Source organism: Tympanuchus pallidicinctus, unplaced genomic scaffold (assembly GCF_026119805.1).
Source record: "Tympanuchus pallidicinctus isolate F22 unplaced genomic scaffold, pur_lepc_1.0 scaffold12, whole genome shotgun sequence".
NCBI lineage: Eukaryota > Metazoa > Chordata > Aves > Galliformes > Phasianidae > Tympanuchus > Tympanuchus pallidicinctus.
The window spans coordinates 17949813-17973766 of NW_026294637.1; the positions used below are offsets into that span (position 1 = coordinate 17949813).

Sequence of the window (23954 nt, forward strand, 5' to 3'; positions counted from 1 at the left end):
CATTAACAGCGCGCTTCGGGCCGCGCCAGCTCTTGCAGGCTAAGAGCGAGCGACAACTCGAGGGGTGCCAAATCCGGTTCTTTTCCTTCAGGAAAAAGAGGGGAAAAAAAAAGAAGAAAAATAAAAAGGAAAATTAAGAAATAGAACAAGGATGAGCAAAAAGGTCTCCCGTGGGTTTGGTCCACAGGGGGTAGGAGTGGGGGGGGGGGGGGGAGGGAAGATATCAACCCCAGCCATCCCGATCCCCCTCCCGCTCCACACGACCCCGCCGTGAAGTTTCACCCCTTCCCTCAGCCCTCATCCCCCCAACAACACCGGGGGGGAGGGGAGGCGGGGCGGCTCCGCCTCTTACCGGGGGGGTCCGAGGGGGTCCGGGCCGGGCGGTGCCGCCCCGCCGCGTTCACACGGAGCTGTCAGCGCCGCGGAGCTGCAGCGCCCGCCGCCCCCAGCGACCCCTGGGCGGAACGCCGGGCATCCCGGAGCGGAGAGCGGCCGGCGCTGAGCTCAGGCTGCCCGGTAAGGAGGGAGAGACTCGGGGCACCCCGGCACCGGGTATCCCCTCGATCTCCAGACAGCACAACTCGCGCGGCTCCCTGCTAACTCGGCTCCTTTTCTCTCCGCTCCAGGGTCCCCGCTTCCCCGAGCATCCCATCTCCCCGCTGCCTCCAATACCCGCGTCTCCTCGGTACCCCGACCATCCCATCTCCCCTCTGCCCCGGTACCCACAGCTCCGGTTCCCTGAGCATCGCATTCCTCCGGTCCCCTCGATACCTGCATCTCCCCAGTTCCCTCAGCATCCCATTTCCCCGCTAACCCTGCTACTCGTAGCTCCTTGTTCCCTGGGCATCCCACCTTCCCGTTACTCACATCTCCCAGTTCCCTGAGCATCCCGTCTCTCTGCTACCCTCAATACTCACATCTCTCAGTTCCCTGAGCATCCTATCTCCCCACTACCTCTGGTATCTGCATCTCCTGATTCCCTGAGCATCCCACCTCCCCGTTACCCACAGCTTCCAGTTCCCTGAGCATCCCATCTCTCCACTACCCTCGATACCCGCATCACTCCAGTGCTCTGAGCATCTTCTCTCCCCCGTCTCCAGTTCCTCGCACATCCTACCCCCCCCAAACACCCCAACACCTTCATTTCCTCCATTCTCTGAGCATCCCATCTCCCCCCGGTACCCACATTTCCCAGCACCTCGCACCCCGCAGCCATGGCGTTCATGGTGAAGAGCATGGTTGGGGGGCAGCTGAAGAACCTGACGGGTGGCTTGGGAGGCGAGGAGAAGAGCGAGGGTGAGAAGTCCCCAGCAGAGGCTCAAGGCATGACCCGGGAGGAGTATGAGGAGTATCAGCGGCAGCTGGTGGAGGAGAAGTGAGTGCTGGGGGAGGGGGGACGGACGGACGGGTTGGGATGAGGTCCTGGAGCTCTCCGTACATAGGGGAAAACAATGGTGGGGGTGGCAGGGCCAGGACGCTGTTTAATGAACCTCTCCCCCCCCCTTAATCCCTTAATCCGCTTCCTCGGGGATTTTTTTCTCCTTTCTGGCTGTGCAGCGGGGTTAAAAATAAATAAATAAATAAAACAACCCCGGGGGGGGGGGGGGGGGGAGAATCGGGACTTTGTGGAGATGGGGAACACCTCGTTTGTGGGGGAGGGGGATGATGAGGCGGTGGGGGCACTCATAACTGCCCTGTGTGGTTCACAGGATGGAGCGAGACGCCCAGTTTGCCCAGCGCAAGGCAGAGAGGGCCACGGTCAGATCCCACTTCAGAGACAAGTATCGGCTCCCCAAGGTATGGCACAGGGAAAACGGGAGGAGAGATGGGAACCACCTCCCAGGGGGGCTGTGAGCCCCGAATCCCAAAGCATAACTCTGTTCCCCTAAAAAGCACCATTCCATCAGACCTTCCAGCCACCTCTGAGCACCACCAGCTCCACCATCCCAAAGAAGAGGACCCCAACGCTCACGCTCGTCCCCCAATTCCCCTCTTTTGACCCCAACCCCATCTCCTTGAGGGACAGCCCCCCTCCACTCCAGGCTGCCATCCCTGCAAGCTGTGAGCAGAGCGTGGCTCCTTCCCCCCTGGATTAGCCAGCTCCACTGATAATTTGGCAAACGCTTCCTAGATGGATCCCAATTTTGGAACTTCCGCCCCACTGGGAACAATTCAATCAGCGACAATTCAGCTCTTGGAGCTGCCACCAGTGTCCCCCCCCTCCCCAAAACACCCTCGGCATTCAGTGAGAGCCTTTCTGCAGCTCTCGGTGGTGAATGCTGTGAATTGGAGCCGGGCTAATTTTAGTTTGGAAAGGTCAGCTCAGCCAAGTGATATTGTTCTTATTGCTGGAGATTCTTGGTCCAGCCTGGATGAACGCCCCGCTGCTCCTTGCACCCACGTAACTGCCAGCAAACAACAGCTGGAGGATCTGTCCTCTGCTGCCAAAAAAAGAAGAAAGGCAGAGAAAAAAGATAGAGATTTCCTCCGGGGGAAGTGGGGACTTGCTAAGCTACAGGCCCCCGATCCTTTTGCTGCTTCCTCGTGCTTGAGATGTCCCTTCCAATCTTTAGACAAGTTTCTTCTGCTCATTCCTGATCCTGCTTGGCAGTTGGTCTGCCTCTTGCAAGCTCTTCAGCGCAGAGCTGACCCCAATACGCTCGCCGGTGGGCACAGTCATTAGACATACGTGTAGCTTAATTGGGTGCCCAAATCGTGGATGGGAGCTGGAAGGCAATTTAGAGCCACGCAGGCTCAATCTGCTTTGCACATCGGCTCTTGCTTTGCTGCCCAGTGCGTGCCGAGCTCTGCTTGGCCACATTGCCTCCAGTCATTGAGGGATGGAGCTCACGGGCATCATCCCACCTGGGGATGCCAGGGACCGGCCCTCAAGACCTTGGGTCGGCTGCCAAAGCCCACGTAGGCACAATGACGTGGATTTTGGATGCGGTCTCGCTGCCCTCACGTCCCACCACCCCTCGCTTTGACTTTCAGAACGAAACGGACGACAACCAGATCCAGCTGGTGGGAGGCGACGTGGAGCTGCCCAAGGAGCTGGCCAAGATGATCGAGCAGGACAACGAGGAGGAGGAAGAGAAGAACTCCGTCATCGGTCAGCTCAGCAACATCCAGAACCTGGACCTTGACTCCTTGAAGGACAAAGCCTCGGCCACGCTAGAGGACCTGAAGCAATCAGCCGAGAAATGCGCCGTGATGTGACCCGACCGCCGCGACGCCCTCAGCCTTGCAGTGGTGGGGACCCACTGATGTCCGTGTGAGCCGGGTCCTCCTTCTGAGCCGTGTTAAGCCCTGACCCAGATGTCCCCGCTCCGTCCGTGCCGGTATCCCCGTGCGTGGTTTTGTTGTTGGGTTGCGGTCCGGTCTGAGGTTAGAGCAAAGGGATGGCTTGGAGTCTCTTATCTCCCGGGCTGGGATCGGCTCCGTGTGGGAGAAGGGGCAGAAGGTGACCCCGTAAGGGAAAACGCTTCCTTCTCTGTCGTGATGTGGTCGTGTGCTGTGCTCAGTCGAGTGTTACACCTCCTATGCTGTCCCCGTGCCACGGCACCGTTATCGCCGCTGGAATAAATACCAGGAGATGTCTATGCATTCCTTCCTCCCGCAGTGCTCCCTCCAGCATTACAGGCGACGGCGTTTCAGTGCTGGGTGGTGGAAGCATCGCGTTCAGAGCACCTTTGCTGACACCCATGCGGGCTTTGTGCTCAGCACGCCCAGGGAAAAAAAACAATAAACCAGCATTCCTCCCCAACTGCAGAGAATTGGACTGGATGACCTTTAAGGCTCCTTTCCAACTCCAATGATTCCGTGCATCGGATGGGAAGCCCTTTCTTTGGGAAGATGCGTGGAGCCACTGTGCCATCGGTGTGACGGCCGGTGCACTGCCCCCATGCAAGAGCCCCAGATGAATAATGGTTAAAGCGGAGAAACAAATGAGTGCTACCCGGGGATGGGGGATCTCACTGCACGCTTGGGGTTTTTTGTTTTTCCTTTTTGGTTGTTATTTTTGCAGTTAATTAAACCTCCCTGCAGGACGCTGCTGGAAGGACAATCGGATTAAGGGGATCATGCAGCAGCACCCCACGTCTCTCTTTCCCTGCGTCTAAGAGGCTTTACGGGGAGCATCTTAAAACCTGGGAGGGGGGAAAAAAATAAAAATCCCACTGACCCACCTCCCCCCATCCCTTTCAACTACAGGGGAGCACAGCATCACCTCCACGGCTGCAAGCCTCAATGTCAAAGAGTGCTGGTACAATGTGACCCTAAAGCATCCCGACACCAACCCTGGGGACGCAGCTCCAGATTGGGGCGCATCTCAGGCAGAGCGTGAAGGCATATGTGATCACTGGCTGCAAGGGCGGGAGGCTTGAAAGCTCTTTAAAGCCTCGGGATATTTAATCTCTGCTCAGAATAATGCGGCAAAAAAAATCCCATAAAAAGGTCTCTGCAAGAGGAGGTCACAGCCTGGGGCCCCGCTCTGCGTGGTGGCTTTGGGTGACACCGCTGCCACCACACACATCTGGATGGGGTGGCACCCACCCCCTCGGTCTCCCTAAAGACAGGTGGAGAAACCCCCAGATAGTATTTATTCCAGATGATAAATCACACCTCCTGAAATACAGCAGATTTGGAGAACAGCCCCCTGCTCCGCAGCGTCGGTGAGGGGCCCTGCTGGGGCCAGCCCCCAGGGATGAGGTTTGTGGTGCATGGTTGCCATCACAGAGCACAGCCTGCCAGCCCCGAGCGCTGCAGCACACGCAGAGCCAGACCCTTCCCTGGGGCCTGCAGGGACTTTTCCCTACACCTGATTTCCACTGGTGGGCTGAGAACTGGCCAGACCTCACGCCACCACCGAGGCACCTCCGCTCCCCGTGCAAACGGCTTTAGCATCAGGCACACAGAACAAACGGCTTCCAACGTGCCGAAGCGCTGCCCCTCTCCCAGAAAAGCAAAACCCCGTGCCACAAACCACCAACCATTGGTGCCCTGCTTCTTTTTCCCCCCTCCCACCCCCCCCTGCCTTTCCCCATGGGTCGGGGTGAGCTGCAGGCTGTGCACGCAAGAGCCGCGTGCCTGCACGAAGCAGCAGCAGCCGCCGCCGCGCTGCCCAGCCAGCGGAGGGAATTGGAGTGGAATAACCTGCCCGCCGCGGGCACGCAGGCTGCTGCTGCAGCAGACGTTCCAGGCAGGGACTCCTCCTGACGGGAAAATTGCAGTCACGCTCAGCCCAGCCGTCTCCTCGGCCATCTGCAGCGCCGCGGCGCCAGCAGCATCCCGTTGAGCATCACTGCAAGGTGCAGGCTGTGGGGGGGAAAGGACAGAGGGGACGGTCAGGTCAGCTGGCCGGGAGGGCTCTGCAGGCACAGAGCTCGTAGATAAAAGGATGTGGGGACTCACAGCTCCGGACGGAGTCTGCCAGAGCCTCTTTGCCCATGGACTGCGCCTCCCGCATCTGCACGGGCAGAGAAACAGCCACCATCAGTACCGCAAGGCCACCACCATCAGCCCCCAAACACCAATGTTTCCTCCAGCCCTACCTTGATCTGATCCTTCAGGTACTCCGCCCGCGACATCAGGGTCTGGATCTGATGGACAGACACAGGGAGCTCCATCAGTGCGGTGTCCCCGTGGGGTTGGTGGGGTCGGGGCAGGTGCTGGGGCTCACCTCCGCATGCAGCAGCTCCCGTCTCCTCCCCGCTGGCTCTGCTGCAGGGTGCGGGCGTGGGGTCAGCAGGGCATAGGACTCATCCCCTTGACCTCCCCCCTCCTTCCTAACTCACCAGCCAGGAGCAGCAGCAGCTCGCCCAGGCTCTGCTGGTACAGCTCCAGGGTATCATCGTCATCCTTGCCTTCCTCCTCCTGCAAGAGACCCCGGCTATCACCAGGAGAGACCAGGGTGGGCTCCATCCCCATGAGCATCTGGACCCCAAAATCCAGCACTCACCCTCGCCACGGCCACCGAGGCCATCTCCAGTGCAGCACAGAGCCGCGGCTTGTCCTTGGCCATCTCTGCAAGGAGACAGATGGGGAACATCTTCAGCCTGCTGGGCCACCCCACGGGCAGATCCCCACCACGCACGCTGGCTCGGCCCCATTGAACACCTTTGAGGATCTCCCTGGCCGGGTTTCCCTGCTGCAGGAGGTTCTTGCTTTTGGAAGCGACCAGCACCTTCAGCTCCTCCGCTCTGGAGATGTACTGCCCCACCTGTGGCAGTGGGGCTGGGTGAAGCACTGTGCCCTGGGGACACCCCAATGGATGGTCCCTCCCACCCCACACTCACCTTTGCCCGGATGGCTTCTTTGCGACGAGCGTCGCTTTCATCTGGGGACAAAAGGGGGTCCAACGTCAGGGGTGGGGGTGGCAGCACATCCTGGGGGTGCCACAGTCCCATACCTGACCAGATGAGCTCCAACCTCTGCCCCTTTCTATCCCTCCCCACAACCACTCGGGAACGCGGGGACTCACAGTGCAGAGCGGGCACAAAGTACTCCAGAGCTTTGCAGTAGAGACTGAGCGCAGCAGACGCGTCCCCCTCCTGATCCTTCTTCACCGCCTCCACCACCAGGTTGGTCTGGAGGTAATGAGGGCTCAGGACCAGGGTTTGGTCCCATCACATCCCATCGCCATCCACCCCACCACTCACCGCCTTGCAGAAGCTCTCGGGGCCAGGCACGTGCTCCATGTCCACAAAGGGATGGGCGAAGAACTCCTCGAAGGAGATGCGCTTCAAGGGGTCCCTCTCCAAGAGGCGCTGCAGGAGATCTCGGCACTCCGGGGACAGCAGGGGCCTGCTGGGCAGCTGGGCAGGGACAGCGGTGGCACCGGGTGGCACAACCCAAAGGCCCAACCCCATGCCATCTCAACGTTACCTCGATGGCTCGGTCGCTGCGGATCTTCTCCTCCAGCTCGGCAAACGAGCGGGAGGCAAAGGGGGGTCGCCCAAAAAGTGCCTCTGCAAAGAGGAGAGCAGTGAGGGGGGTCACTTGGGGGAGCACCCTGCAGTCTTCTTGGTCCCACTGACATCAAGCCAAGGCTCCCATGGCTTTTCCCTCTGCCCTACGGTGGACAAACAGGTATCAACGTTGTGGACGCGACCAGGGTAGGCATCATGAACACATCACTATGGGAGAGGTTAACACCCAGCACCCATAGGGCTGGACTGCACCCACACCAGGACGGGCCCTCCACAATAAGGTCTGTCCAGGTGCACGTGGTCTCCTAAACACAACGGGGTTGGTCCCCACCTTTTTTGGGACACCGGGGTGCTAGGGGATATTAGGGTGCAGAGAGATGGGTGCACAGAAGAAGGACCCACCGTAAAGGATGACGCCCACTGACCACAGGTCCACCCTGGCGTCGTACTGCTGGCGGCACACCATCTCGGGGGCCATGTAGAGCGGGGAGCCTCGCAGCACGTGCTTCTCATCCCATGGTGACATGTACTGCGCGAAGCCGAAATCTATGGGGAAAGCACGGTCAGGGATAACCTACCACCGCCCCACAGCATCCTAGGGCCGGGGACCTGACCTGCCAGCTTCAGCTGAGGGTTCTCCGGGGTGCTGAGCAGGATGTTCTGAGGCTTGAGGTCCAGGTGGGAGATATTGTGATCGTGGAGGAACTTCAGGGCGCAGGCTAGAAAGATAAGCAGGGAGGTGGGATGCTGGCACCCACGCCAAGAGTCCCAATGGTCCTCATCCCTCAAACCCACGTGGTTCTCACCGAGCTGCTGCAGGAAGATTCGTGCCACCTTCTCAGGCAAGATCCTCCGCATACGGATGAAGCGGGAGAGGTCCCCACCGGCACAGAACTCCATGATCAGGTAGATGTGGTCACTGTCCCACTGCAAGGCGACCCCAGCTGGCCTCACTGCATCGCCCCAGACCCCAAAGGGCCACATGGGACCCTCAGACCCATAGGAAGCTCCAATCCTACGGGATGCCTCCAGCCCCATGGCAAGCTCCAGCCCTATGGGATGCCTCCAGCCCTATGGGAAGTTCCAGCCCTATGGGATGCCTCCAGCCCCATGGCAAGTTCCAGCCCTATAGGATGCCTCCAGCCCCATGGCAAGTTCCAGCCCTATGGGATGCCTCCAGCCCCATGGGAAGCTCCAGCCCTATGTAATTCCCCAACCCCACGGGAAGCCCCCAGCGTCATGGGATACGCCAACCTCACAGGGTACCCCAGTCCTATGGGATTCTCCAGTCCCACGGGATGCCTCCAATGCCATAGGAAGCTCCAGCCCTATGCAATGCCTTTTACCCCACAGGATCTCCCAGCCCCACGGGATTCCCCTAACCCCAGGGGATGCCCCAGCCCCACAGGAAGCTCCAACCCTATGGGATGCCCCCAGCTTCATAGGGCACCTCAGCCCTATGGGAAGCTCCAATCCTATAGGATCCCCCAGCCCCACGGGATGCCCCAAATCCCATGGGATCCCCCAGGTCCAAGGGATGCCCACAGCCCCACCTGGAAGTCCTTGAGCTCCACGATGTGCGGGTGCCGGATGGTCTTAAGGATCTCGATCTCAGTGAGCAGGTTCTCCACCGAGGCCCTGTTGAGGCTCCTCTTGCTCACACATTTGACAGCCACCACCTCGCGCGTGTCCCTCTGCCGGGGGACGAGCGGAGACCACCGTGGAGCGACCCCACACCCCACAAACCTCCGAGATTCCGCCCTCCCCAAGATCTCAAGGAGGGAGAGCCCGCAGGGTGCGAAGCTCCGTGCTCCCGCACCTTGCTGTACGCTTTGTACACCGTGGCGTAGGTGCCGGTGCCGAGGCGTTCGGTGAGCACGAAGCCGTCCAGGCGCGGTGGGGCGCATCCCCCCCCGGCCATGCCGCCCCGCCGCCCGGTTCCGGCTCCGTCCGCAGCTCCGCCCCGGCAGGAAGGGGCGGGTTTGGCTGCCCACGGTGCTTCTCAGCTGGGTAATTGGGATAAGGGGCAGGAGGGTGGCGATAAAGGAGCTTGTATTTCCTTCTACCGGCGTCGCTTCGCTGCCCTTCGTTCTGCTCCGTGCGGTGAGAACCCCCCCCCCTCCTCACCTCCAGCACGCACACACGAGTAAAACAAAACCCCACCTGTCCATCTCCCAGCTCGCACTGATCCCTTCTCTCCTATTGTCCTGCAGGCAAGTTCCAGCCCTATGGAATCCCCCAACCCCATAGGAAGCCCTCAGCACCATGGGATACCGCAATCACTGGGGCACAGAGGCAAGTCTTCAAGGTGGGAACGATGAGCATTATAAATCCCCCTCCTCTAAACCCCCACCTGCTCCCAGGTTTTCCCTCCTGCCAACATCACTCAGGCTGCGGAGCACGTAAAGAGGTCAAAATGCAGCATCGTGTTAAGTGTAGTAAACCAGAGGTACAGTTTTCCGCTCGTAAAATTAACAACAAACTACATGCAAGTTACAAAATCCATCCCCTCCCTCCCTCCACCCCCCCCAGAAAAAAAAAAAAAACAAACAGCAGGATGAAATCAAGTTGTTCATAGCACAGGCCGATAGAAAAGAAAGTAAAATCGAAATTCCTGCTTCTCACCTCCCTGCTACAAGACTGGGTGAGAGGAGGGAGAGACAAACGCTCTGTGTGGCCCGGACAGAGATGGATATTTGCTTTGGAGAACATCTCCCCCTCTCCCCATGTCCTTGAGCGAAGCAGGGAAACTAACTGTCACAAACGGAGGCCAGCTGAAGCTAAAATGCAGATCTCTTCTCATTGGAGTCGGCATCACAGAGATAACAATGGTACCCACGAAAAGTGCATCGTTAGAAAATGAAGGTTGGGGTGACAATGGAAGGGGAAGCGAGGCAGAGGCGGCCCTTGGGGAGGGCTAATTGCCCCGGAAAGCACTGTGTGCAGCTGAGGAGGCCGCCCCGGCCGCCACGTTCTGGAAGCTCCTGTTGGTGAGGATGCCTTGGGAAAACTCTTCCTGAGCCCTTTGGAAGCTGGCTCCCGTGCGCCGGTACAGGGAATGCACCTGGGATACAGAGCAAGAGAAAAACCATCAGCCTGCAGGTGTAAGGAATGCACACAGAGCCTTCTGTCGCTGGTGTTCTGGTGCGTGAGCTTGAGGTGTGTGTCTGAACAGGGCAAAGCTTGGCAGCTTGCTGGCCACCTCCTCTGCACTGTTAATGTCATGCCTTGATACAGCATCTGCTCCTCCTGGCCATCCTGCTCCCCTTCCCAGAGTGGCTGCTTGCTCACCCCTGAGTCCAAGCAGTCCAGCGCTGACACAGAAAGCACCACCCGCACCATTTTGGGAGTGCTCTGACTTCAGGGAAACGCTGATCCCCAGCCCAAAAGATGAGAGGTGGCCACCCCACGAGCACATATCCCAGCCCCAGGGATTGTGCAGCTCCAAACCACTCACCTGCTTGAGGAGGAAGAGCGAGAGAACCGCACAGAGCGTGAAGAACCCTGCCACCACCATCATGATGATGGCCACAGCCATGTTCCCACGCAGCTCTGACAGCGCCGCAATCCAGCCACTGGAAGAGAGAGCGGGGTAAGCACGCTGTGTTACGGCTCTGTCCCCAGCACACCCCGCTTCCAGGCAGCAAGCAGGTGCTGTCAGAAATCACGACAGCTCAAACACCTCAAAACGTGGCTAGGTGACATCAGGAGAGGCCGGTGTGGCTGAGAACTGGATGGCAGATCTGGAGCCCAGAGCTACGTGTCGTGGTGACAGCTCTCCAAGTGACAGGAAGGGGAGAAAGAGGGGGGAATGAAGTGAAAGGCTGCAAAAAAAAGCTCTCCTGTGACAACTGGCAGCTCCTAAGACGACTCTGGGAGATCTCAGCGCTTGGCTGCGGGTCAAAACACCGAGCTGCCTCCCTCGAAACATCCTCTTGCAGTGCTACAGGAAAGCAGCTCTCCAGCTGAGCAAGCCATGGGCCACCAAGAGGCTGGAGACCCAACAGGATGGTTTGGTTCACTCATGTGCTGTGCAACTCCTTGTTGCATGAACTCCTTCTGCATGAAAAGCAGAAATGCAACACGGTGCACTGCAGCTAAAAATAAATGTGCTGTCTGGCTCGAGGAGACAGAGCTGAAAGTTCAACGCATGCTCTCCAACACTGGCCTAAAAATGGAGTGCCCCCTCCCAGCTCCCCATGATTAAGGGGTGGGGGGAGCACAAGGACAGCTCTGCCCATGAGCTGCTCTGCAGGCAGCGGGCAAAAATAGAGAGCACTTCCACTGCACTCATCTCCTGAAGGCTCTCCGTCGGGGGGAAACCACTGTTAACCTTTTCTCTGTTCCTCACAAGCACCGCAGGAACACGAGAATCTGATCCGCAGCGAGGTGAAAAGAAATGCAGTGCTTTTGTTGTGGGGAGGGATAATGTGGGGGCTTGGACTAACAACAAGAAAGGGGGAGATTCCTCACCCCCCTGCTACAGTCCCCAGAGAAGGGAGGAAGCCTTCCCTACAGCGGGGAAGGCTCTGTTCAGAGACACCATCAGTGTAATCAAAGGGATGGGAAACGCTTAAGAAAAGAATTGCAGAGTAGGACTGGGAGATTCCACACTGTGGCAGCAGCAGAAGTGTGTGTGCCTTCACTGGGACTAAAAGAGGATGAGCAGAGGAGACAGACACACCAGCTGAGACCTGCCAACACTGTGTGCCAGGCGAGAGACACGGGAGAAGGAACAGACAGCTGTCAGCAAGAGAGCAGCACCGGGCCCCACAGCTCCTGACAGCAGGGCAGGGCTGCACAGCACGCTCAGCTGAGCTTACCTGTCTCCCCAGCCAGGGATGCCAACAGCCTGGATGACGTAGATTGCTATTTGGCAGAAGAAGACGAAAAAGAAGACGAAGAAGCTGAAGGAGCTGTCAGACCTGCAGGAGAGACAGCAGCAGGAGTGAAACTCAAAGATATGTAATTCCTGGACAGATTCCCTCCTCGGAGAAGAGGGAACATTTTCAGTGATGAACTTCCTGCTAAAGGAAGGTGGTTTCTGAAGGAACTTGTGCAGTGACAAGACTTCAAATGCATCCACTGCGTACTGCAACGCTGCCCAGGGAGATGGGGTGAAGACAGCTTCCTTAACAGGCACAGCACACTCAGCAAATGACTGCACCAAACAACTTTCTTAAGAAAATTAGGACCCTGTGTTGGCTAGGCCTGCATTTCACAACAAAAAAGGATCACTATAATCAAGTTCCATCAGATATTCCTATTATATTTAGGCACAAGTGGGTTTGATCTGTTCAAGAACGCAAAGAGCTGGAAAAATCCTGCAGGCAATATCGTATTGGAACAGATCAAACCAAAGCTCCTCCCTCTACAAGCTCTACTCCACATCACAGTGAAAAACAGTACTTGCCTGAAAGCCTTGTAGATCGGTCGGTACCAGCAGAGAAAGGCACAAGGGGTGAATAAAACAAACCACAGGATCGAGAGACCGAAGTCTACTCCTTTTTCTGAGTGAACCGTGAACCATGCCAAGCAAGCGAGCAGATTTAGGAGCAGAGTAACCGAATGCACTGCTCAGGATGGAAGAGAAAAGAAGCATCAGTCAATTCCCAGGAAACTCAAATCTCCTCAAGCATCTCTCGCTGGACACACGAAGCTCTGCAAAAGTTCCTTTTGGCCATTTCATTTCCTTTCTTTCATTGGAAGGGAAACGGGGCTCAACCTCAGCACCTCATCTGACCCTGCTGCTTGCAAACCATTCTGAAATGTTTGCAGGGCATCACAGCTGATCACCAACGCAGCTGAGAGGGTTTTGCACCCGATCCCAAAAGTGCACTACCCAGCCACCACCTTCCTGAGCCTCACACTGTGAAGTCTCTGGTAAGCAACCACCAAAACTCTGTGACAAATGAGCTACTCCCAAAGCAAAAACCCGACCTGCTGACCTTGACGTGTCTTCACAGACAAGGAAGAGAGGCATTATTTCCCCTGTACAGACAACACCTGCAGCATTCAGTGCAGAGCAAAGTTCAGCACTTGATTCCGAATCTCCATAGGAAGAATTTTTATGGCAGTTCAGTCGTTACTCACGCATCCACAGGTAATAAAGCATCTTGCATATCCGCTGGTAGTCAGCTGGGATGTCTGCAGAGAAATCCTGATAAAAGCACGGCTTGATTGGACACTTCCTGGGAAGGGGTGGCCAGTTGTTCTGCCTTGCTGTGGAAGGGACAAAAGAACAGTTCTTTGCTTGCTCTTCTCTGGTCAGAAGAGCCATTGGCATGCCTTGTTTGTAAGCTGCACTCATATCTACTGGCATCAACAGCCTGGGGAAGGCTGGGTCTCAGTGAGTTTGAGCAGGGGTGCATTAACCTGCAAGATAGAGCAACCTAGAGTTGAAAGCTTTCCTCTGCGGGAGGCAGAGTTTCTGTGTGACGGCCAAAAAACCATCATGAGCATTTGGGACTACAAGTCCAGGCTCAATCATTCAGGGTTAAGGGAAAATACTGTTTGGCTCTGATTAAGAAACCATCGAGACTGATAAAAAGCCAGAGCTGGACTCCAGTAGCTCTCATCTCAGAGCTCATTTCCTGCCCAGCCCTTCAGTAGACAGTTACACTACAAGCCACAGAGGGACAGGTGCAGCCCCTGAGGGCTGCCACAGCCATGAAAAGCTAGAGACAAAGAGAGGCATTCCTTTGGACAGGCCAAAGCCACTTCTACCAGCAACCAAGCTGATAAACCAAGCAGCACGGGCATCCCCAGGCACCACGTAGCTGCAGGCAAGGCAGGAAGCACTACTCACGATTAATGCTGGCTGCATTGTTCTGCAATTCCCTTTCCTTCTTCTCCAGCTCAGCTGCCTTCCTCTCTAGTTCTGCCTGCTGCTGAAGCAGCCCGGCCTGTGCTGCTGCAGCCACAGCCTAAAGAAGGTGGAATGAAAGTAAATCCTTCAGCCCTTCCCCACCCAAGACAGTGGCAATGCCAACTGCCAGCACATCAGATGCCAAACTGTAAGGGAAATGCAAATTCAATAGCAAAGGAGGACAAGTTTGAAAACTGAGTGCCTGTGGAACATCCCAAAACTGGCTTCCTGCCTGAAATGCTGGAGCACTAGATTAAAACCGATACAGGACTCAGTCCAGGGGTTCCCCTCAGTTCCCCTCCTAACCTACTGGAAAATAGGGTAGGAGGAGTCCTCAGGAGGCTCCATTCCATCTCCTTTCAGCAAAGCTATGCTTTCCTTGCAGCTGCTTCTACTTTCCAGCTAGCTTTGTTGCTCTGAGTGCCATCCAATACCTCACCTGCAAGGCACACATACTTCCTCACCCTCTTCTCAGTGCCTGTAAGGCAGCAGATCCCCCTGCCTATGGGCTCCCATCAAAGCCTTGCCTCGATCTCCTTTCATTACAAGCTGATTTTTTGGTCTAACAGGGACTTTCCCAGATATAACTTTTGCAAGCTTCAGACCCACTCTTATTTCTTCCATCCCTCAAAGATGGAGTGGCTCCCCAGGAGACCCTCTGACCTCACTGTGCACAGCTGAACAACATCCAGTAGCATTATTCTGCCCCAGCAGAGCTACCCCCACGTCTCCAACTCACAGAGGAGCTCCTTCTCCCATACCTGTGGGGTGGGCTCCACTGATGTCTGCAGAACAGCAGGCTGTGAGTGGCCAGAGGGCTGCGTGGCCGGCGCCGTCCGCGCTGCATTTGTCTGGAAGCAAAGAGCAAGAAGGGAACAGTGTCACACACTGCTTCCTTAAGCAAAGCACAGCTCAGACTTGAGCACTGCTACGACAAACGGGAGGCAATTCTATGCTCTCAAAAAATGTGTTCCTTCCTCGACACCCCGGGGATGTGGCACCCAAGGATTATGGGCATCGGGCAAAAGAGAAAGCAGGTGGGGTTCTGAGCAGCTGTTTAAATCACAGGTATTATTTTTATCCCTGTTTCCTGCTCTCCTTTTCCCCATCTCGGCGACCAGAAAACAAGACTGAAGCTCTTGCAGTGATCCATTGGTGCTAGCAAGTATGGCAGCTCAGCTCCCAACGCAGAGCCCAAATAAATATTGATGATGCCACAACACATCTTCCTCTTCACACAGCTTTACTGGGAGAAACAGTTCCAGAGGAACACAGAGCTCCAGCAAGGAGTTTCAGTGCTCTCTGGCTTGCAGCCCGCCACACACACAACACCCATGGGGAAATCAGCTGTGAATGCCTCTTGGTTTTTTTCCCCCCCCTTTCATTTAAGCTGCACCCACCAAGGGACCCTTTAGACTGCTGAAACCAAGGCCAAGACACCCAGTGCAAACACACACGTACCAGCTGGGAGCTCTCAGAAAAGGGGTTGAATTCATCCAAGCCGCTCTGGCTGGCATTTGTGAGCTGTGTCACCGAGGGATCCTGAAGGAAGAAAGCAAAGCCAAATGAGCATCAGGCACAAGGCTCCACGAACTCAAACGCCACCCGCTCTGCCCACCTCCCAGCCCTCTGCTCGCTGGGAACAGGACTGCTGGGTGATGTTCGTGGCCTGCGATGCCTTTAGTGGGGCGAGGACAGACACTGGCTTGCTGGGATGAGTACTGAATCCAGAAGACAGCATCCCTGCGGGCAGCCTGCCTGACTCAGCAGCTGGGTGAGCCGAGGACACCAGCCCAGAACATTTCTGGTCCTCCAGCTCTCCCAGCTGGAGGCAGCTCACACGGTTCTGTGACAGTTGCTGTCCCTTGGGGCACACACAGATATATGCTCCTACGTAGGCAGGAAGCAAATCTGAAGAACTACAACATTTTTATTTGTACTCAGAGCAGCTCCTACTTGAAAGCACCTCCCTCTCCTCATCTGCAAAGCACGCAGCATTTTATGTACGTTGATTTCCGCAAACAGATTATTTTTAATAGACAGATTTTGACCTCAGCAGCAACTCCAATCACCGATAATTACGGAAGTGAGGCCCTTTGTGAGCTCAGGAATCCAGCTGCCTGGTTGAACAGCCTGTCAATATGGGTGTAGCCAAAGAAAACTAAAAGAAGCCATTTCTTATTCCTCCTTCCGCCAACAGCTCACATCTTGAGCTCAGGCAATTCCGTGGTTAACGGGGCAAGAAGCATTCGAGGCTGAGACTGAGCACGAGTGAACAATTCCAGCGTGCAGAGGCCAACTGAGCCCACGTGTTGTGGAAAAGCCCTTAGGTTCTTTTCAGCACAGAGGTCCCCTGGGCTTTAAGTGTTGCCTCCTACCACGTGAGAGGTGCAGAGGGTGGTTAATGAGTAATGCTGCACCCAGTGCTGCTGGGCACACTGCTTAGCACACCATAACTTCTCTGTGCCCACACTGTAGCTTCAGTTGAGGGCAGGCAAGGGCTGAGCCCAGCTGACATCCACCAGGCTGCAGAGGGAAAAGAAACCTTCATAAAAGCGCAGGAATAAGAAAGGAAAAGCTGCACACCATTGGAAAAGAATCATTAAACTGAAAGAAAAGCAACAGGGAATGAGGAGATGTGCTGGGACAACGAGGCACATGTTTCTTCTTTCCATCCCTTGCTTCTAGAGGGAAGGGAAGCCCTGCAGTTAATTTGACAGTGGCACTGCTATCAGAAAGGCCAGGAGAACAGCACTGTTCCCAGTAACACCAACAGGAAGAATGCTCCCACCACTCCACTTAGCCACAGCTTGATATTAAATGATCTCATCTTCCAGCACGGCTTTAAATTAAGTATTTAATTAGCTTAACTGCCTGCCACTACTACACTGCCACACTACAAGTGTGCCTAAATGACACACAAAAAGCAGAGCCCTTACAGTGTTTGGACACACATCGGTGTGCCCTGAGCGGTGCAGCTCCTACAAACCACGGACATATCACAGGTCATTTCCACCAGCTGCAAACTCACACATAGCTGGTCCTCTGGAAATGAACTCAAGGTTGATCCTTCGTGCTGCAAAACACAGAAAATGTGGCTCCATTTGATCACTGGGATGCTTTGCAGGCTGCTACCCATGCAGCAAGGCACCTGGCTGTCCTCCTTTAGGGAAGCAGCCATGCTCTTCTCAGCTCTGGACGTCACACTCTTTTCCTTCCTGATGAGTAATTGCTTGTTGGACTCCTGCAAATCTCCTCAAGCTGTTTCCTGTTCCAGAGCCCAGGGGAAGCCTGTAACCTGAAGGCACTCACCCAGCTGGGCTGAGCCTGCCTCAGGGACATGCTGTCAGTTGTAGGAGCGACCTACAGTGCCAGCAGATCCCCCGCTGCCCCTCTCACCACAGCCCTCACTATCTGTATAGACACACGGTGCCGATTGTCATCATTTCAGGTTCCCAAGAGTGGAATAATTCTCCATTTGAAATGAATTGTGTTAATAGGAAAGCTTAGCAGAATCACAGAATCGTTTTGAGCTGGAAGGGACCCTTAAAGGCCATCTGGTGCAACTCCCCCACAACGACCAGGGACACCCACAGCTCAGTGAGGTGCTCAGGCCCAGCCTGATTCCTAAAATTCTGTCTTGACACAGAACTGCTGTAGCAAGGTGCATGCTGTAGTACTTCAAGACAACAACCGGCGCTAGGAAGGATGCTCCTCTGCTTCCTTCCATTCTCACAGAACAAGGGAATGCAAAGACTGAGCACAAGGTGAGAGAGCTCACCAAGAACACCACAGGGTTGCTGAAATAACACAACAATTGCCCAAAGAAGAGCCCACTGCGCCCATTCCTGGTTCCACACAGACCCACTCAAACCCAACCCTGTGTCCTAAAGGTGCCCAAGCGCTGCTTGAGCTCTGTGCTGAGAGTCAGACAAACCCCAAACGGCTGCAGCAGAGGCTCCCGCTGGGCCGTAGTGGCCCCAGAGAAAGGCCGTGCCCCTACCCCCCCGGCAGTAACAACAAGAAGTTCTCAGCCCTCACAACCCCCCGGAAAGGCCGAGGCCCGGAGCGAGGCAGGCCCCGGGTCCCAAATAGCGCCGGACCCCACGAGCGCGGCCCCGGGGGGCGCCGGACACTGCCGCGATGCGCACCCCCCCCGGTCCCGCCCCCCCGCTCCGATTGGCTGCGGCCGGGGGGAGCAGCGCCGCCATTGGACGGCGCGGTTTCACTCAGCGCCACGTCTCGCCGGCCGCGAGGGGAGGGGAGGGGAGCGGCGCGGGGAGGAAGAGAAGAGAGGGAAAAGGAGAGCGGTCCCGGAGCGCACCTGGAAAGGGTTCACGTCCACCGGATCGGCGAACGGGTTGGTGTCGAAACTCGACATGTAGACGGTGCCGGCCGAGCGTCGCCGCTCCGCTCCGCGCTGCCGCCCTCCGCTGTTTCTCCACCGCTTCCGGGAACGCTAGCGCGCCTGCGCCGAGCGCCACGTGACCTCAACGTGCGTCGACTGTGTGTGACGTCACGACGCCACGAGAGGGGGCGGGGCGCGCTGTGAGCGGCTCAGCGGGCGGCGCTCCAGGGGGACGCGTCGGCAGCGCACATGGCGGAGCCGCGAGGTGAGCGCCGGGCGGGGCGTCCCGGGGGGGTGGACATGCGTGGCGGCAGCGGCGGTGACAGCCGTCCTCCCTGTCCCGCAGTGTTCCCGTTGCGTTGCCCGGTGAGGAACTACGCCTGGGGGCAGCGCGGGCTGCGTAGCGCCGTGGCACAGCTGGTGGCCAGCGGGGACCCGGCGGCAAGCATCGAGCCCGAGCGGCCATACGCCGAGGTGAGGCCGTCCCGCCGTCTCCGTGTCCCGCCGTCCCCGTGTCCCGCCGTTCCTCCGCGGCTGACCGGGCCGTAACGCTATCCCCCAGCTATGGATGGGCGCCCATCCCAGCGGTGATGCCGAGGTGTTGGATGGCCGTGACCTTCCGCAGACGTTGGGCTCCTGGCTGGCCGAGCACCCTGCCTGCCTGGGCCCCAAGGTGTGCGATGCCTTTGGCGGCCGCCTGCCCTTCCTTTTCAAGGTGCTGTCCGTCCGCACCGCCCTCTCCATCCAGGCTCACCCCAACAAGGTAAGCGCGCCCCAACTTGTATCCACGGTGACGCCGCCACCACCCAGCCGTGGGGACATCCCTGTGTCACCCCTAGGAGCTGGCAGCCAAGCTGCACGCCCAGTTCCCCCAGCACTACCCCGATACCAACCACAAACCCGAGATGGCCATCGCGCTCACTCCCTTTGAGGGGCTGTGTGGCTTCCGGCCCGTGGAGGAGATCGCTGCCTTCCTGCGGGGTAAGCCCTGCTGGGTGGAGAGGAGGGATGCAGGGTGCCCATCCCGGCGGCCTCGCAGTGCCTGATTGGCCCCCATCACAGCCGTCCCCGAGCTGCGGGCGCTGGTGGGTGAGGTGGCAGCTGAGCAGTTGGAACGCAGCGCCAGCCATGATCCCCGCGGCGTCTCGGCCGCCCTGCGTGTCTGCTTCACCTGCCTGATGAAGAGCGAGAAGGAGACCTTCAGCCAGCAGCTCAGCCTGCTGGTGGAGAGGATTTCCCAACAAGGTGGGCAAAATTCCCACCCGCAGGATGGTGGAACCCCGATCTGTGGGGAGGATCCAAGCTCCATTTGGGTGGGCTCCCACTAACCCCAGCTGTGCTCCTCTTGCAGCGGCCAAAGGGCAGGACACGTCCCCAAGCAATGGGGACCTGCTGCTGCGCCTGCACGCTCAGTTCCCCGGGGATATCGGCTGCTTCTCCATCTACTTCCTCAACGTGGTGAGGCTGGAGCCCGGCGAGGCCATGTTCCTGGCGGCCAACGAGCCCCACGCCTACCTGCAGGGAGGTGAGCTCAGGGATGGGCACATGGCACAGGGTCCATTGCACCAGTGTGCAGTGACATCCCTTCCCCACAGACTGTGTGGAGTGCATGGCGTGCTCAGACAACACGGTGCGTGCTGGCCTCACCCCCAAATTCATTGATGTGCTCACGCTCTGTGAGATGCTCAACTACACGCCAGCACCCAGCAGCTCCAAGATCTTCCCAGCTGTGCAGAGCCCTCTGGACCCGTGCGTCTTCATCTATGATCCACCCGTGCCTGACTTCACGCTGATGAGGATAGAGGTGAGCTGGGTGTGTTTTTAGGGTCCTCAGAGCTGCTCCCGCAGGGCAGGGAAACCCCAAAGCTGCTCAGCTGATCCCATGGTGCCCCAGTGCTAGGTTTTCTTCCTGAATGAGTTTTGGCTGTTGGGAGCATCAGCTTTCCCACTTCCTGACCGTGCTCTTTGCAGGATGTAGGATGGGTTGGGTTGGCTTAGAAGGACCTTAAAGACCATCTCAAGCCAATCCTCTGCCCCTTCACTAGCCCAGGTTCCCAGCGCCCCACCCAGAATGGCTCTGAGCACCTCCAGGGATCCTATCCCCAATTTCTCTGGACGCCCTGATGTTGCCTAAACTTGGGGTTTCTCAATGTGGGTTTGCTGGAGGATGGCGACCAGCCCCTTTCCATCCCATATTCTTCCTGAGGTTTGCTCAGCTTCTTGAGCAGCTTTGGGTGTAGGGACAGCGAGGAAGGAGTCTTGGGTCTGCAGAAAGAGTGGGGAAGGGGAATGAGCGCCTTTAGTCCCAGAGAGAAGGAAAGGTGCAGGAGATCCGCACCGTTCTGTTGCAGATTCCCTCCTCAATCAAGCTCTACCTCATCTCTGCACTGGACTCTGCCAGTATCCTGCTGGTGATCCAGGGTACGGCCATGGGCACCTCTACAGCTGCTGCATCTGAAATGACCCTGCGCCGGGGCTCCGTGATCTTCATCTCTGCCAACGAGAGCATCTCCATGCACCTGTCCTCATCTGAGGGGATGCTGCTTTTCCGAGCCTGCTGCCTGCTCTGAGCAGGATCCCCAGCATCCCCGCACACCAGGGTAGATAGAAACCAAAGTAGGCTTGGCCAGTAGCTCAGAAGTCACCCCAGAAGTGAACCTCAAAGCAACCTGCATCCAGTTTCTAGAAGCAACTCACACTCCTCTGCTTTCTGAACCAGCTCTTTGGGGCTGAGACACTCGTGTCCCCATAGTGTCACAGCCCCCAGGGCCAGTCCTTACCAGTGCTGCTAACACCATCTGACAATTATTTATGTTTCGTTTGGTGTTGTGGCTTTGTTGGGTTCTTCTAGGAACCGCTGCTTACACCTGCAAATGTGATGCTGAGGCTTCCACCGGGAGGAAGGAGATTTGGGATCAGCTGGGTGCTGGATGCCCCCTTGTCCACCTGCCCATGGAGTGGCTTCATGTGGCAGTGGGGTCTGGAGGTCCTCAAGTGACCGGTGCTCTGAATAAAGTGGTGACTTTGTCCTCAGCCTTTTGTGTGGAGCTGGAGGAGGCAGCACATGCACTGCTGGCTCCCCCAGCCCCAAATGGGGGCTCCAGGGGGGATGTGGGGATGAGGGAGGTGGCGGGGCTGCTGGACACCAGCATCCATAGGGAAACAGGATGGATCTGGGAAGGGAGCAGTAAGACACGCTTTGAGTAACAAGATCCAGTTTACTGAGTGCTTCCTCCAACAAGGAGTATACAAAAAAGTCTCAATTATTTAGACAAAGATTATTTAAATAAGGTTTGTTTTTAAGAAGCTGATTGTCCTCTACAATACAGCAGGACCATGATTTAAGGCAGCTTATAAAACCTGCACCAGGCAGAACTTTCCTGCCCCGAATCCATGCCCAAATGGGCTGAGCTGCACTGATGACTAAGAAGGGCCCCCAAGGGGGGAACACATCATAAATAAAACACAGAGGCCGTTGGCCCCTTTCTGTATCTAACAAGAAAGAAAAACACATCTATCCCAAGAAAAAGCAAGCAGCCCTTTGGGCACCTTCCTGCCCTGCACAGCTGGCAGCATGAGAAAGATGCACAGACAAAAAGAAGAATGTAACGATGCTGAGTTTGGGGAGCTGCTCCAAATTTGACCTTTTTTGCATAATGAACAGATTCAGGAGGGCCGTGTCAAGCAGTGTCCTGGTAGAGGTGGGCTCATGGTCTTAGGGCACTCTGGGTACGTAGTGTCTGAGCTGTTCAAGGCTGAAGAATGGGACTGGTGTGAGTCCCCTCCTTACCCTGGTGACAAATGACACCCGTGTGGCCATATGTCACTGAGCCACCCCTGTGATACTGCTCTGTACAAGAAGTGGTTTGGGACTGGCTGGGTGCTGTAACGTAGTAATGAGTTCTTGGGATGCCACCAAGCATCCCAGGAGACATGGAACGTGGTGGCTTTTGAGGTGTCCCAACATGAGCAGCACCTACTGGACCACACAGGAGAGAGAATCCCCAAAGCAGCATGGGCAAGAGGAGGTGGTGGGTTTGGGGGGGATGAGGTCCAGGTCCTCGTCATCTGGGACCTCATCCAGGTGGTACCCATCCTGCAGGAGCTGCCGGCTCAGGTCCTGGTTCACCTGCTGGAAGGGAGAGAGAAGATGGGGCTGATTAATGCTCCCTGTTAATGCCACTTGTGCTCTGGTTAATGCTGCGGTGGGTGCGACAGCAGGGGACAGACCAGCAGGCTTTAGTTAACCTCAAGAACAAGCAGCAGCTTGTTCTAACTGTGATTAGAAATGAAGGCAAAGAGCTGAGCCCTGAGGGGAAAATGGGGTAGGGGACTCCAACAGGAACTGCATGAAGGGCTGGGAGCCAAACCTGGACTTGCCTCGGCGGAGGAGTAGCCAGAGGAGCCCCTCGATTCCAGCTCCCCGTCACTAGGATGAAAAGATGGTGTCAGAGTGAGTGCTGCAAGCTCCCTCAGCAGCCAGACAAGAGAACCTCCGAAAAGCCCCAAGAGAATTGAGGAGTTTACTTGGGTAAATTACTTTTACTAAACTTGGATCAGAGGTGTTTTGCTGCTAGGAAGTGCCCAGCCCAACCATGGATGCACCTTTATTCTCTCCAAGCAGCAAGGCAAAACTCCAGAACAGTGAGGTTTACAGGCTAATCCTCTGCAAATCCCACCCCAGGGCATTCATCCAGCATGCCGACCCTCTAAAAACACCCACCTGGAATGAGCATGGGATGCTCACCTGTCTGAGTCCAGGGACACCAGGCTTTCATCTGCTGTCTGGCTGAGTGCCACGTAGCCCTTGTGAAACTTCACTGACCTGCAAGCGCATGGGGACACGGCTGCAAGGTGATGGGCAGCAGCAGGAATCCCCAACACACAGCATGTCCTATCCTTGCAGCAACCTCACAGCACGCCCATCCTCACAGCACCACCATCTTCAACTCTGCAGCATCCCCAACCACTCAGCATTCCTATCTTCACAGCATCCCCATCCCTGCAGCATCCCCAACCTTGCATCATTCCCATCCTCACAGCATCCCCATCCCCATCACCTTGCATCATTCCCATCCTCACAGCATCCCCAACCCCAGCTTTGCACCATCTCCATTCTAACCCTTACCTTCATCCTTGCAGCATCCTCAACCCCATCCCCACGGCACTCCTCCCTGGCCCACTCCCAAAGCACTCCCACACACAGATAAACGTTTCCACCTTTACGTTACAGAAGGGCTCTGACCTTTTGCCTGTCGGTTTGGTTGGGGGCCTACCGGGCCCTCCCAGCAGCCCGTGCCGCCGCAGTGCCGCCCTGGCCAGCTCCCGCTGCCTCTCTGCAACCGAGGGGAGGATGAGGGCCGAGAGTCCCATTGGGGCGTCAACTCCTCACACGAGGCCCCATCGGGGCTCACACTTACGCAGCGCGGCGGGGGCCCGGCTGAGGGTGTAGGGCCCGCTCCTCGTGGCCCCTCCGCCTCGCTGGCCCGCCCTCCTGTCACTGCGAGGCGACTGCGGAGGGAAAGCAGCACAGTGAGCCCCGCGCCGCAGCTCCACAGCCGGCCCTGCGACCACACCCCGACTGCAGGGCCCGTGCAGCCCCACCTGGCCCCGCTCCTCCAGCCCCACATCTCCATCCAGCCCCCCTGCCCCAAATTACCCCACCACACCCCCAAGCCCGGCCCCTCACCGCCTCTCCCCGCCCCCCGCCCGCTCGGCCCGCAGCGCCCGCAGCCCCGGGCCCGCCGCCGCAGCCCGTCGCCATGGCCGCGCGTCGCCCCGCCCCTCCACCAATGGCAGCGAGCGGAGA

At 57.1% G+C, this 23954-nt stretch overlaps 5 protein-coding genes and 1 long non-coding RNA gene across 9 annotated transcripts; 3 read left to right on the forward strand and 3 right to left on the reverse strand.

Annotated features, from left to right (window-relative positions):
• The first annotated feature begins 390 nt into the window (after window positions 1-390).
• On the forward strand, window positions 391-3602 carry CPLX3 (complexin 3). Its single transcript, XM_052671791.1, has 4 exons — window positions 391-516; window positions 627-1375; window positions 1710-1797; window positions 2995-3602. Exons 2-4 carry the CDS (start codon window positions 1215-1217, stop codon window positions 3217-3219), a joined length of 474 nt encoding a protein of 157 aa, XP_052527751.1. The 5' UTR covers window positions 391-516; window positions 627-1214; the 3' UTR covers window positions 3220-3602.
• Window positions 3603-4578: 976 nt separating this feature from the next.
• ULK3 (unc-51 like kinase 3) lies at window positions 4579-8892 on the reverse strand. 4 transcript variants are annotated; one of them, XM_052671784.1, is made up of 16 exons: window positions 8676-8892; window positions 8483-8567; window positions 7736-7856; window positions 7544-7648; window positions 7332-7475; window positions 6886-6968; window positions 6660-6815; window positions 6482-6587; window positions 6297-6337; window positions 6118-6220; window positions 5960-6024; window positions 5796-5874; window positions 5681-5721; window positions 5553-5600; window positions 5413-5467; window positions 4579-5316 (listed from the first exon to the last, which is right to left on the reverse strand). In XM_052671784.1, exons 1-16 carry the CDS (start codon window positions 8834-8836, stop codon window positions 5300-5302), a joined length of 1410 nt encoding a protein of 469 aa, XP_052527744.1. In that variant the 5' UTR covers window positions 8837-8892; the 3' UTR covers window positions 4579-5299. The 4 variants fall into 4 exon arrangements, with proteins under 4 accessions (XP_052527744.1, XP_052527745.1, XP_052527747.1 ...); XM_052671785.1 differs by having other exon boundaries at window positions 8483-8623; window positions 8749-8891; XM_052671787.1 differs by having other exon boundaries at window positions 8749-8864.
• A 16-nt stretch (window positions 8893-8908) lies between these two features.
• On the forward strand, window positions 8909-9479 carry LOC128075246 (uncharacterized). The gene is made up of 2 exons (XR_008203705.1): window positions 8909-9032; window positions 9143-9479. It is a non-coding gene; the product is annotated as an uncharacterized LOC128075246 (long non-coding RNA).
• Window positions 9480-9487: 8 nt separating this feature from the next.
• SCAMP2 (secretory carrier membrane protein 2) lies at window positions 9488-18278 on the reverse strand. Its single transcript, XM_052671789.1, has 9 exons — window positions 18122-18278; window positions 15259-15339; window positions 14559-14648; window positions 13738-13855; window positions 13023-13151; window positions 12343-12502; window positions 11753-11854; window positions 10387-10504; window positions 9488-9993 (listed from the first exon to the last, which is right to left on the reverse strand). Exons 1-9 carry the CDS (start codon window positions 18176-18178, stop codon window positions 9847-9849), a joined length of 1002 nt encoding a protein of 333 aa, XP_052527749.1. The 5' UTR covers window positions 18179-18278; the 3' UTR covers window positions 9488-9846.
• Window positions 18279-18281: 3 nt separating this feature from the next.
• MPI (mannose phosphate isomerase) lies at window positions 18282-21178 on the forward strand. The gene is made up of 8 exons (XM_052671788.1): window positions 18282-18410; window positions 18492-18619; window positions 18708-18908; window positions 18985-19126; window positions 19208-19390; window positions 19497-19670; window positions 19741-19949; window positions 20497-21178. The coding sequence occupies exons 1-8, from the start codon at window positions 18395-18397 to the stop codon at window positions 20713-20715; spliced, it is 1272 nt and encodes a 423-aa protein (XP_052527748.1). The 5' UTR covers window positions 18282-18394; the 3' UTR covers window positions 20716-21178.
• Window positions 21179-21343: 165 nt separating this feature from the next.
• On the reverse strand, window positions 21344-23916 carry FAM219B (family with sequence similarity 219 member B). Its single transcript, XM_052671790.1, has 6 exons — window positions 23835-23916; window positions 23566-23656; window positions 23391-23481; window positions 22893-22970; window positions 22526-22574; window positions 21344-22277 (listed from the first exon to the last, which is right to left on the reverse strand). The coding sequence occupies exons 1-6, from the start codon at window positions 23907-23909 to the stop codon at window positions 22122-22124; spliced, it is 540 nt and encodes a 179-aa protein (XP_052527750.1). The 5' UTR covers window positions 23910-23916; the 3' UTR covers window positions 21344-22121.
• Window positions 23917-23954: the final 38 nt, after the last annotated feature.